The 14,420-nt window shown below is 37.1% G+C and overlaps 1 protein-coding gene across 4 annotated transcripts in view; it reads left to right on the top strand.

Moving 5' to 3' along the window:
• tspan9a (tetraspanin 9a) overlaps positions 1 to 12,275 on the top strand; it is a 190,253-nt gene extending 177,978 nt beyond the window's left edge. For 3 of the 4 annotated variants that reach the window (XM_058751015.1, XM_058751013.1, XM_058751014.1), the window contains 4 exons: positions 3,281 to 3,382; positions 3,468 to 3,599; positions 4,957 to 5,040; positions 7,526 to 12,274. In XM_058751015.1, coding sequence (XP_058606998.1) covers positions 3,281 to 3,382; positions 3,468 to 3,599; positions 4,957 to 5,040; positions 7,526 to 7,597 — 390 coding nt within the window. In that variant the 3' untranslated portion in view covers positions 7,598 to 12,274. Of the gene's footprint in view, positions 1 to 3,280; positions 3,383 to 3,467; positions 3,600 to 4,956; positions 5,041 to 7,525 lie in introns of all 4 variants that reach the window. The other variant, XM_058751012.1, reaches the window with a different exon arrangement.
• Positions 12,276 to 14,420: the final 2,145 nt, after the last annotated feature.

Raw genomic sequence — 14,420 nt, 5'->3', positions numbered from 1 at the left:
TTGTGATTACTAGATGGATATCTTTTTTTCTTTTTTAATTACAGGCACTTTAAAGGCTATTGCTAAGATGTTTTCTCATTGCTTAACCTCATATCATTCAAAAGTTTTTTTATTTGTTTAAAAATACGGTAAAAACTGTAATGTTGTGAAATTAACATTTTTTTAAATCTGTCTGTTTCAATATATTTTCAATGTAATTTATTCCTGTGGTGGAAGATATCTGAATTTTCAGCAGTCTTCAGTGTCACATGATCCTTCAGAACTCATTCTACTATGCTGATCTGCTGCTCAAGAAACATTTTTATCAATTTTGAAAACCGTTTAAAGGCCAATTGAAATTGTGGAAACTTTTTTTTTTTTTTTCCACAGAATTATTTAATTAATAGACATTTCAAAAGAACAGTATTTATATGAAATATGTATTTTTAAAACAATTTGAATGTCTTTTTACTGTCGCTTTTGATTAATATAATGCATCGTTGCTTAACAAAAGCATTAATTTCTCTACTACGCACAAACCTTTGAAGTATTTAATTAGCATCTTAGACAAGAAAATTAATTTTTGCCTAAAAAATAAAATGCAGTTTTCTAGGAATCCTACTCGGCTCATGGCATTAGGGAGGCTTAGTCGGACATGTAACATCCCTCCATTAGACATGCTATTTTGCTGTTTGAACAGGATGAACAGAATTGTGTGACTTTTTCAGCCACAAGCTGATTAAGAATTTATTGTAAGTCTGAGCCTAATTGTAATTGAACCGTGTGGGATATGGAGTCTCGTGTGCTGGGTAATTGGGACGCTTTTATTTAGGTATGAAAGAACAGCCATTACCAAACAGTTCTGATCATCATGTGTTCCAAGCAGGACGTGAAAGGAGTGATGTCACAGTGTACCCTGATGGAGTTGAGAGTGTGCTTTGATGTATCCTTGTATAATGAGACTTGGAGGTCTGAAGATTTTTTCCCGTAAAGAAGGGATGATGGTGCTTATTCACCTTTCGTTTTTTATTCTCTCCATTCTGAAACGTGGCTACTCACACAGCGTACTCGCCTGAAAAAATATCTGGCACTAATGAGTGCACACTCCAGCGAGAGAGACGTTATGCCTTCTACCAGCTTTTTAATATCTTGTCTTGACTTAGTGTTATTGCAGCCGTTCTGCGTCATTGGCTGAATTTATTTCATCATGGAATGACTGGAAAGAATGTAAAAAAACATTTCACATGATGCAGGTCTCCAGAGCACATTTTAGGCCAATTTCAACATATATTAGAAAGATTAGTTGAATTAAAATTTCATACTGTTCATTAAAAAATTTCCCTCAGCATTCTAAGAATTTTCACAGCATGAATGTTTCAATTTGTTATATTATTAGTGCTGTTTGCGAAGGCAAGCATTACTATCACTCATACTTGTACCTCGCCCTGCACTTTTATATTTATGCATTTAGAAGATACTTTTATCCAAAACGTGCATTTAAAATCAATCTCTCTCTCTCTCTCTCTCTCTCTCTATATATATATATATATATATATATATATATATATATATATATATGTGTGTGTATATATGTGTGTGTATATATATATATATATATATATATATATATATATATATATATATACTGTATATATATGTATATGTGTATGTATATGTATATGTATGTATATGTGTATGTTTTTAATTTATCTAATTAATTTTAACCAGTGTGTTCACTGGGACATAAATGATACCTCAAATCGTGGGGGTTATTGAGGAGAGCTGTGATTTAATTCATAATTTCAAAAACTGCCAAAAAAGATCCCATGGATTTGCATTGATGAAGGGTCCCAAACCATATATAGGAATTTTAAGGAATCTAGAATATGATAAAAACTTGATAGGCTTTTTTGGTGATAGTAAGCAACCATCCCCAACATCCTAGCATCACGCACAGGAACCTTCGGAGTCTTTCAGAGCAAAACAGTGAATGTTGTGATAATACAATAAATACAACAGCAATATGAAGCGTGACAATAAATCATAATGTTAAAGCTGTAAGTGCAGATATTATCTCTATATATCTTATTTATAGGTCTGTGTGAGAGACTATCTTTCACTGAAATATGCCTGAAATTCTAGGTTATGGTGTTCTGTCTTTTCTCTGGGGTGAAATGATGTTAATGTAGCGTCTGTATCAGGACCGCCACTCTGTCAAACTCTAATCACCCTATACTTCCGTCGCTCTGGGCCAGAGTGCACTGAACCACTAATGTGAGATCGTACACCTCATTAAAACTGCCAACGAAATATTTATCTACCCCAGCCGAGGGGGAAATGATAGTGATTCCATTGCGGTATATATGAGTATGTTGTCTTCCAGCGCCAATGATGGCATGCTTTTTAACGCTCTACTCACAGAGGCAGCCACTGAATGATGCTAATTATATTACTTTGGCGTAGTAGTCGAGCACCCGATGGCAGGTATTGACTAAACAGAGAGCTTATTAGGATAGAAAAGCAGGTAAATTTCTCTTAGGACTTGCGTATTGTTTTTCACTATTTGCAATGCTAATATTTACACATTTACATTCATCCAAACTAACTGAATAGACAATACATTTTTAAGTTTTCAAACTATACAGTTAATTACATTTTGGCAGTTGTGAGTGTGTTATTCTGTTAAATATATAATCATGTTTATACATTTCTATGTAACCAAGTAGTTAGGGGTGTAACGTTCACAGAATTCACGGTTCGGTTCGGTTCGATTCGACACAGTGGTGTTACGGTTCGGTACGTTTTCGATACGTGTGGGGTGGGTGGGGGGTTTAATTGCTTATGTCGCAATGTTGGAAATATTTAAACCATGAAGGCGAGCCAATTGATATCACATAAGCAATGTGCAAACTTTTGCGCAAGAGTTAGGGATCTTTCGCAGTGTGTGCCCTGCGTGCCTGTCCGCTACGCCACTGGCAGACACTGGCACTGAAAACATTATAATTCACACACTTTAAGCTCTTTTATTTGCCAAATGTAATCGATTTAGTCCAACGAATTGTTCGGTTTGTAATGCGTACCGAACCGAAAGCCTTTTACCGAACGATTCAATACGAATACGTGTATCGTTACACCCCTACTAAAAGTTATGGAATTATTGTTGACATACACATTTATGAAGCTTTTTTTATTATTATTTGTCAAAAATGATCAAATGTAGTTTTGGTCTGGTTTGGTTGAAATGTTGGTATTCTCAACATTTTGTTATTGTCTATGAATAAACTTATCCTTCTGTTCACAGGTCAGTGAGAATGCAAAGCAGGACCTTAAAGACGGTCTTGCTCTCTACAACACAGACAACAACATTGGGCTGAGAAATGCATGGAATATCATCCAAGCTGAGGTACTCTTTGTGAAATAATGAAACTATTGTCACACACTAATATTTGGTTATTATTAAAATGTATCATTGTCCCCCCATGTGACAGTGGAAGTGTTGTGGCGTAACTGGTTACACAGATTGGCACGAGGCTCTGAAAGAAAAGGTGGTGCCCGACCGCTGCTGTCAAGAGCATTATCAGGAGTGTGGCCGCAACTCCACCAACATGTTCTGGACACGGGTGAGTGGACACCTGCACTTAAACCAATGATAATGTTGCCATAATTCCCCAGTGAACTATACACCAACTGCATTTCAAATGCATGACTTTCAATTGAATCATCCCCATTTCAAATACATTTGAATTGTCGCTCTTATATTCATTAAAGAACATTTCTGATTCGAGACAGGATCAAAGAAAAGACAGGAGGTAATAACTGAGAGGATTTCTTTTATTTCTCACTTCTGTCCTTGAAAAGAGTTATTATTAATAAATGAAAGGCAGTATAAAAGCCATAGATTTAAGACATCTCTGTTGGTAGGAGCTCTAAGTGCGTCTGTAAAGTGCCAGCGTCATGTATTTTTATGTATTCCTGCTCACTTTTGGACACTGGATGCATTTGTCTTTTCTATAGGAGCTGATTTAACTTATGAAAACTCATTTTAATGCACTGAATGTTTAAATGAGATTGTAGCAAGGGCAATGGTCTCTTGAGGGAGTGTTTTTTTTGTGCCATTGACAGAGCTGTACATCAGCAAATGATGTTACACGTCAAACTTTCACATTGTCGTTATCTGAAGCTTTTAGTTACCACAGAGGTACTAATGGAGTGTTTGCAGATGAGGCATTTCCATTTAGTGAATTCTCAATGTTTTTTTTTTTTCAAAAGCTTCTTTCATTAAAGCAGAACAAGCCATACTTGAAGTTAGCGAAGCTGCCACGAGAGAAAATTTCAAATAAATTTCACGATTTCCAATGCAGAAACCTTTGTCTTGTCTTCCAGGGAAGAAAATTACACAAGGACACATTCGTAGTCAAGTTAGTCTGAAACCATAAGCCGTTTAATTGTTGAATTTATCTTCTCCCACAGAAGTTAAGCAGCTAGCCAACAAAAGGTCTTAAATTGCTTTAAATTTACAGAACAAGAGGAATTAGTCGGAAATTTTGACTTGAGGCTATGTGCACAGAAGAGTTTTGCCATATCGGAAAGTATTATATTGTATTACGCCACAGTTTTCGGTTTTGCTGGAAATGGATTTCCTTTTCAATGCCTTAGTGTGAAAAGCAGCCCACAACACCGCCAACTCAAAGCTGTTTTGTGTCTTTTTTTCCGCATAGCCACATACAGTAAATCGCTGAATGTGCTTTTTTTTTTTTTTTTTTTCTGTCACTGCGCGTTGAAAATGCAGCCACAGCAGTCACTCGCTCGCTCAAGCATGTGCTCAAAACCAATTCCACCACTGCTGGACTTGAGCTAATTTTCCCTGGATCAGAATTAACAACTAGCAAATTAGAAAGTGAAACGTGCACAATCTGTTTGTATTAGTGCTTTCGCCCAGAAGATAAATCACATCTCGTGACTCTTCTTGTCTTCCAGGGCTGCTACGAGAAGGTTGAAGAGTGGCTTGAAGATAATAAGCACCTACTTGGAACCATCGGCATGTGTATCTTGGTAGTTCAGGTAAGATTGTGCACGCTGGTGTGTGCCATCACTGTGTCAAATGCAGGGGTGATAATGAGCGTGCCTGTCTCGTCTGGTTCTGCTGAAACAGTGAAGCTCATGTGTGGAGCGCCACAGTCAGCCCAGGAGAGAAAAGGTGAACCGCTCATTAGGGCTTGCTGATACTCGAGTATATAGAAAGTGAACCTGTCAGCCCCACATGATGTCTTGCAGCGGTTCGTTATAGCCCTAGAAAGCCCATGAATTCAATGTATTTGATTATCAGTGCAGCCTGGTCTAGTGTGTACATTCAGCGGAGGCTCTTTGCGTTAACGTCAGATTTTTTCCTAGAAGCTAGGAAGAGACATGTTAAATATGATCCATGCATCAACAGTAGTTTGACTATATATATATATATATATATATATATATATATATATATATATATATATATATATATATATATATATTTTGTCAGGTTTGCCACTGTGTCACTTTTAAAGTTAGCAAACTGAACATGAGAGTATCTTTTCACAGTTTCACAGTTCGTTAAAGTCCAAATCAGTCATTTATCACAAGGCAGAAACACAAAATGTGGTAAATAGTGAAAGAAGCCCATGTTGGATTAGGCAAAATGGCCTCTCGATTAATCCATGAGTTCTTGTAAGCCTGTGGTTAGTAATTACCTGCAGTTTATTGAGGATAATAGTGCACAGGGGTCTTTATTAAGTACTTTTCTCAGTGTGGACCAAGAGGTGACCGCAGGCTTGTAAGCAAACGCCTGGCACATAATCCCCCTCACGGGCTGAGCTGGGGCAAAATCACGAGTGTTTTACTTAGATCTCATCCAGTTAAAGCCAGCCATAATCTGGTTTTTAGTTGCTAAACTGTGTGCTCTGTAAGTGTTTTGTCATTTTTAATTATTAGCGGGGCTTGCTAATGCAATATTTAGGGATTTGAACAAACCTCAAAGCACCATGGTACTTTGATATATTCCATTGTAATTTTAGATTACCATTCATGTACCATGAATGAAAATAAGATTCAAAAGTTTTTTTTTTTTTTTTAATTAAGGAAATGAATCAAAATGTAAGAGTAAAGAATGAATGAATGAATTCTGAAGGATCATGCATGACACTGAAGACCCGAGTAATACCTAAACAAAGTTTAGGTTTACTGTAGATGGTAATATTTCACAGTATTGTTTTTTTTATTGTAATTTAATCAAATAAATGCTGCATTGGTTATTATTATAAGGGATTCTTTTAAAAACATCTTGAATAATGGTGTACATGTTGTAAAAGTATACCATGGTAGAACCATGTTACAACGTCCAGGAAGCGTTATAATACTATGGTACTGTAATTCTTTCTCTTAAGAACGCATTGATTCTGAAGGAGTTTTTCCCTACGGGACCACAGTGCATCTCTAGTTGTCAGACATTGCTAGGGGCCTAGACTTCACCGGTAGACTCACACTGAAATCTGTGTGAGAGTCTGCCAAGATTTATAGTTCAGTTTCTGTGGGAAATGACAGTGTAAAGAAACAGCAGTGCGATACCTTTAAAGCTCAAAGATGTGAGAGAATCTGATTTAATCCACACACAGAGTCTGATAATGTTTCCTGCTCGTGATAAAAACTGCAGGTTCTGCAGCTTTAAGATAATGACTGTGGAATGTCGGCCACCGCTGTGTGTTTGATGTATCAGGATGGATCTAAAAATGAACTTCAAAGAGTCAGTATATTTGCAACACATTTCCGTTTACCTCCGTGACACTATGCTCCACATCACCAAACCTCTTTTTCTAAAAAATGAGGTCAATTTTCCAAAGAGGGTTTGTAATACCTGGAGAAAGCTATCCACTGGCAGATGCTTGGCTGATGCATGCAGCCCTGAAAGTATGTGACTTGTTTGCTGCCACCTTTACTGAACAAAAACAACAGAAAAATGGAAAAACCTGTTTTAATAAAATGTTTTTAAAAAGGAAATAACGGTGATTTAGGCATTGCTTTAAAAACCAGTTTGCATTAAGGTTAAATTTGTTAACATTAGATATCATAAAGAACAATGTTTTACAGCATTTATTAACCTGAGGTAGTATAAATTAATGCTAATATATATTATGAACAAACATGAATTTACTGTGAGACTTCCATATTTATAAAATGAAATTAACTCTTAATTAATAAATGCTGTTAAAATATTGTTTATTGTTACATCAATACGATATCTAATGCATTAAATAGTAAATACACTGTAAATATTTGCTTTCCCATCAATCAAGAGAGCCACTTTTTGCCAGCTGGTCACATTATGGTCTAGTCCTATCATCTACCAGCAGGGGATAACTGCATATGCCAACCAACCAACCGACCAACCAGTGACCCCTTGAATTTCCTAGTGTTTAATTAGGAATATATCCAATGTTTTTTTGCCATCTGTGTTTGCTGATATATAGCTCATGTGTTTCACACTAACCTTTACATTTGGATTTTCTCATTCCAGCTCCTGGGAATGGCCTTTTCCATGACACTGTTCCATCAGATCCACAGAAGCGGGAAGAAGTATGATGCTTAACGAGGCCGTTTCTCAAGGGAGGAGCCCTGGTGCATTATGGGACAGACTCTGGAGGACAGCTCCTCCTCTTATATCTAACTTTCACCACTGGCCAACCCCTCTTCCCATTAATTCCCCAGCTTATACCTTCCCATCCTGTATAGACTTCAGCCATGGTTTGTCTCTTTTCCGCTCTTTCTCCCCCATCTGCTCATCTGCCAAAGAGACCCAGGGACAGAGAGGAACGAGAGGACCGACTCTTGGCCAGAATCCTCCCCATGAGGCCTCTGACTTTCTTCATCTCCTCTAGAACCTTTATTTTACGCTTGAACTAACTAACGTTTGCAGGAAGGAGAATAATGACAACAAACTGTGTGGCTTTACTAATACGTAAATCCTTCCCCCCAACATATAGACGAGACGAGAAGACATCAGACAGGAAACCTTCAGGGTGGATGAATTTGAAAAGCATCGCTCGTCATCACCTCCATCTACAGTGTAAATGACAAACAGCTCCATTTTAGCATGATGCGGTTTTGTACGAGACAGAAAACTTGTCATTTCGGCTCGAGACTTTTTAGTTTGTTTTTATAAGTGACTTTGCCCCAACCCCACAATTGTCATTTTTGTGCACCTAAGGATTGGAAGAAGCCGGTAGAAAGAGTTTAGCGAGGTATAACCAGGAATTTGAGTTTGTCTGTGTGTGTTGGAAATAAGCCTTTTCTTATGTTTAAAGGTTTGTGATTTGAGAACGCGTCGAAACGTGTCGAAAGTTTCACTCTGATGAGAACCATCACAATCTAATGTCAGTATAATACATTTTTTCCATATACAGACTGTCTGATTAGCCAGCCATCCACGTTCATGCAAAAACATCCTCTTTGTTAACCACTAAAAGGTCATTTTAACCAGACTGCTACTGAAACTCTGTAGCATAGACAATGAACGAAGTTTAGGTTAGGTTACAAAAGTTGGTAAACTAGACAAGTATAAAAGGCAGAGCTTTTCCTCATGTTTTGCTCATTGGATCCAAGTTTGTACCCCAAAGAATATCAAGCCTAATGATACAGATTCCAGTTCTAGTTCATGTTTGGGAATTTCTTCTGTGACAGTAACGTTTAGGTTTTTGGAAGACTTGGAGTCAAATTAATTTACTCACCTTCATGTCAAATCTGTAGGACTTGTTTCTTCCGTGGACACAAAAGGAAGTAGTTTGAAGAATGTGGCTACAACAGAAGCAGACTTGATGCTTTCAAACTCTAAAACGGAGGTTGAAAAATACGGCAATAATATGGCATATGACAGACTGGTGCTCTACAGTTTTTAAAGTTTTCTTCACTCCAAAACTTACTTGCTGAAGAAAATACTCATTTGTGCATATGCATAATCAAACTACTGTCTTACTTTTAATATGTAAATGCACTGAGCTGCAAGAACTTTGTGATTGATGGGTGTTCTAATTCTGCAGAAATGTTCTGACCTTTCTGACAAGTTCTGTGGGCACATATTACACGTGGGCTAGATAATGACTTAAATTGGTGGTCTGTTGTCCTTTTGTGTCCTACGGAAGAAAATCACAGGGTACAGAGTGACATGAGGGGACATAAATTTCCTTCAACCATTTCTTTAAAGTATCCCTAGCAGGATATCTAGCACTAATGCCAACCCAACAGAACTGTGAAAATTGTCAATACTGCTTCATTGCAAGATATAAGTCAAGTATTAAAAGTTAAACCACATAGAGTACAGCAGAGCAGAACCAAATACAAGCACAGTCATAGTGTTAGTTATAATAATAGACTGTAATCCAGCAGCCATAATTCATCTAGAGAAAGAGTGTCTGCAGTGTTTCTGTTTCCGCACACCTCAGCTTTATAGCCCGTGCTGTTTTTCTGTCTCTCTCGGCTTTTTTCTGTCTCCATCTGTCTTTTAGTTTCAAGCATCAGGCTGAAACGGTTACATTCCTGCTGAATGGGGTGATAATGCTTCTGTATCACACAGCCTAAAGGGACTTGCTTCGAAGCAAATGCATCTTGACGAGGAAGTTTTGAAGTGAAAGTGTGTTCACCAGCAGACAGTTTTTAGGGGTTTAAAATCACTGAGCAATAGATGGGGCGTGATGATGGCTGAGAGACCACCAGAGTGGGGTCATCTGATGGTCTCCAATCCAGACTGTCACTGAGAGCTCGGCGTGTGCACGTCGTTAATGTGTGACCGAGAGGGACGTAATAGAGCACTCGAGATGGAGAGAGAAATAATAACACCTCTCATTCCATCAAACACTCACTGACACACAATCTTTGTTTACTGTATTTTAGAAAAATTGCTTTATATCAAGAAACAGTTGGGACCAGAAGCGACAGCTACTTCTAACGTTCATCCATGTGTTGAAATGGAGGGGAAAGAGTGCTTCTGCTCTGGATGAGTGTAGGAACTCTGTCGCTGAACACTGCTGCTATAAGAGCCACCTGTGGTCATTACGATAGTGGAAAAAGACTCGATTCACTCACACTCTGCCTGCAAGCATTTAAAGTCAACGTGAAGCCAAAATCGACCCCATTTACTTTTTTTATATATATATATATATATAAAAGAAGCCCAGTTTAGGTTACTATAGTAGGTTATGCAGCCATTTTTACCAATTGAAAAAGTGTTCGTTTAATGTTGGTTAACTTCTAAATGTTACAAATAATTATAGATTTGAAAAAAGGTGCATTACTGTCGGGATACATCCTGTCCCAACCTACATTTGATTTACTCAATGAACATACTGTTTTACTCATGTAAATGTAAAATGGGTTGTCAAGGGTGTTTTACGTTGGCTTTAAGGGATTTGTGTTCTGAGGCATTTATATCAGGAGGACTGAAATCAACAGCATTTTTCAATCAAGTCCGCGTGATCATCATAGCTAGCAAACAGAAACAATGCAAGAAAATGTTCTAATATGCAAGCCTGTCTCCAGTAGGCCACAGTCAACATTATTACCATCATAAATGAAAATGTTTTTTTGTGCTACGCCTGGTGATCTGGCTTCAAACCCATTTTTGCTTCAAGAACACGGTGGAGTTAGTCGGCACTAGCTCTGATTAGGTTTGCATTGATGCGCTCCATCTGCTCAGTGTACTGTCTCTAACCCCGCCGCGCTAAACTTCAATGACGTGTCCCAACCCTCTTATCTGACTGATTTACAAACTTTGGCCGCAAAATTGCATCCTGTGAACTAATCCCGCGTGTAAGCTTTCCAAGGTTAGGAATTGTTTGAGTTCGGAAAGTTTTTTTGGTCCTTGTTCCAATGTTTTGAATTTTTGAAAGATGTCCTTAAACCCATCTCTCACTGTTATTCTTTTTCAAAAAGTATATACAATACTCATTTTTCCTTTATATTTTTCCACTGTTATAGGCTGCATTGTATATTTAAATCTGAAATAGTCAGATGTTGAGTTGTTAGTGTTAAATGACAGTATCATGTTGAACAACCAGCAAGAGTTTGGCATTAGCAATTTTCATTTTTACTGCTAATATGTTAGTTTTTTATGTTTTGCAATGCATTTGTGTCAAGCTTAATGCACGTAAACATTTCACTACGGATCATCTCATAAACCGTTGCAAATGTGTATGACATCTGGGGCATATCGGTTTAATATGCAACGAAGATATTGATTTTTGCTAACTGTCTAAATATGTCTGTCAAGTATCTAGAGGTGCTTGATACTCCAACACAAGTGTTGTAATGTCATTTTTTTTGTTATTTCTTGTACATTGTTGTATGTCGTCATTTGTTTTGTATCATATATTTTGTCACATATTGATTTTAAGGGTGTGCTAAGCATAGATACGTTTTTTTTTTAATAGTTTCATTTCATAATCTCAGATTAGAATTAATTTATGTTGGTTTTTCATCTGTGGATACTATCATAAAGTACGTGCAAATTCACATTATTCACATTTCTATCAATTGTAAAGTAAAAGTTCATGAATTTTTCAGAAAGGTAAGGTCTCTATATTTCTATCATATTGAAGATGGCCCAGAAAAATGATCTCCAGAACATCTAAAAGCTTGCACACCCATGCCATCTGATTGTATATTTTGGGATATTTTTTCAACAGTCCTTGAAACTAATTTTGTACCCATTTATTGTGTTTTAATTTTTCATTTTGTACCTATTAATTTGAGAATTAAGTTGTAGATCTGAATGAAATGTTGGCATTTGTTGGTACTGAATTCTGCTATTTTAATGGACAGTGTTGCAGGGGTGAGAAAGCTTTCTTATTGATGATCTAAATGACCACAGCACAACTAATTGAATTATTGAATTTGTTCTCCCATTAGCAGACACTGCCATAAAATGATCTATTAATTTGGTATGCTTGGGGTAAAAAAGGGATCTAAAAAGTAATTGAGTTCCATAATCGCTGTCATATCTGTATTTTTGTACTGCCATCCTAACCACCACCAGTAAACTGCATATACAAGCTGTAGAAACGTATGCTCTCGAGTGGCGTGTTTAATGTAGTGTCCTGGTGAGTGGCAGTTATCGGATATCTTGTGAACCCAGATTTGTCCTGTGGAGTATTTTGCTACATGTAAAGCACTATAAATATATTAGGTGGTGCACTAAATTGCATTCTTTAAATCCTACTATTTTTTAAATAAAGGAAAGTGTGTTGCCAAACCCCTGTGAGAATGTTATTTGTTTTTTTTATACACACTTTATATGTACTCTTTTTAGAGGTTATCAGAAAACAGGCCATTTTACAATGGAGATGGCATTTCCATTTTATCTTCTTATTTAAATTACATCACACATGTAATTGTATTTAACCCTTGTATTGTTCTGGGTTTGATTTTTGTGTTTGTTATAGTAAACCTTTAATCTCTCTCTCTCTCTCTCTCTCTCTCTATCTATCTATCTAGTAACTTTTTTTTAACCCTCTGGGCTTGAAATTTTGTTTTGATGTTTTTACATTTTTTGTTTTATCGCAATGGGATGACACTTTGTTACTTTTGTCACAGTAAAAAAATAATGGACATGATTTGGATCTTTAACCTATCCAAATCATGTTCGTTATAAAAAAATAAATAATGGACATGAATTGTAAAGGTTAATACGGAGCCCCGCACATGACATGCAAGAAAAAATAAATAAATCGATTACTATTTCGTTCCCTTGATTTGCTAAATTGTGTGCACGATTTACTAATTCATTCCCTCGATTTATAAATCGTGTGCTCAATTTAGCAAATCGAGGGAAGGAATTAGTAAATCGTGTGCACAATTTAGCCTATTATTATTTTCTCCTGCTTGTCCTTTAACCTACAGGAATGTGGCTCTGTAGGTTAAAGAGTCAAAAAAAAAAAAGTAACACTTCATGGTCTAAAACAGTGGCGGTTCTACATTGAATTACTCCCCGGGCGAGACCCCCTCTGAGCGCCCCCTCTTTATGTTCAACTTTTTGATTATTTCCTTCATTTTTATTAAAAAATAAATGCTTTTCTGATGTGATTTGAAATTTAAAAAGGGAGAAAACAAGTTCGCCAAAAGGCAGATTCGAACCCTGGTCGATCGTGTCGAAAGAAGTGTAACGCAAACTTTACCATCTGCACCACTGAATCTGACAACTATAACCGTCTTTTGCATATTTGACTATCCCAATCATACATTTGTGGGTGGAGTTAATGTAAATAGCCTATGCCAGCAACATAACTATTTGCACTTAAATAGACACTCCGATTTTTTTTTTTTTTAATATTCCCAACAATTAAACAGTTGCCCACATAAAAACAGGGGTGCTACAGCACCCTCAGCACTTCCGCGCCCCTGGGTGTGACTGACTTTAGCCCACTTGTCCCACTAATTTGAGAGAGGTGAACTGTCCCCCGCGGCCGCACCCCCCTCCCCTTTCCACTTCTCACACAGCTTCTGTGCTCGGTACCTTCTCAACAAGCAGGGGCGCCAATTTGCCAATTCCCCGCACAGTTATATGATAGATAATATGATAGATAATAGAAAACCGCTTAGCGGCGCAGATGATTTTTTTTTTTTTCCAAGTGCTTGTGCCGCCCCCCACGTGTCATGAAAAAATGCCGCCCCGGGCGGCTGCCCCGTTCGCCCATAAAAAATTGTAAATAAAAATTGTATTCCATATTCCGTAGTATCATAAAATTCCCTCTCCAAATTCTAAATAATCAATATTATTGAACAAATATACAGTGTATTCAGACCCCCTTCACTTTTTTCAATTTTAAGTGAAAACAAAATTTTAGAAATGTCTGTAAATTTATTAAAAAGACTGAAATATCACACGAGATTGAGATCAAATAGATTTGAGGAAAAAATACATTTAAACAGCTGTAGTATCGTGCTGCAACATAAAATTGAAAAAAACTGAAGGGGGATGCCCTGTATTAGATTTGATTTTCCTAAAAAGAAAAAAAGATCAAAATCTGTGCCTTTCTAAAACCAACTATGCAAACTATACAGAAAGCTTTGTATATCAGTCCTATAAAGTGAAGTCATTAGACATTGGCAGAGCAACGCTGTTCTTGGCTGGATCAATACTCTTATAGCTACAGTATATTTTGAAAGCTACCGAGTAGCATCTGAATGTGGTAATACGAGTATTATGATAGACTATACTAGATCCACATCGCATACAGCGGATACACCCAGTGTATTTGTGGATGAGGGAGGAAACAAACAAATCAATGTCTTGGATCTCATGAAGTATACTGGTATGTCTCCAAATTTTTTCAGAGCCTGTAGCAATAAACCTGTGAGAAAGATTCTCAACAGCCCGATTGATTGTCCTTCGGCTCTCGTGAATGAAGGATTCAATGAGCTTT

This window comes from Onychostoma macrolepis, chromosome 18, assembly GCF_012432095.1.
Source record: "Onychostoma macrolepis isolate SWU-2019 chromosome 18, ASM1243209v1, whole genome shotgun sequence".
NCBI lineage: Eukaryota > Metazoa > Chordata > Actinopteri > Cypriniformes > Cyprinidae > Onychostoma > Onychostoma macrolepis.
Note: the sequence above shows the minus strand (reverse complement) of the source record. Positions and strands in the feature narration are given on the sequence as shown.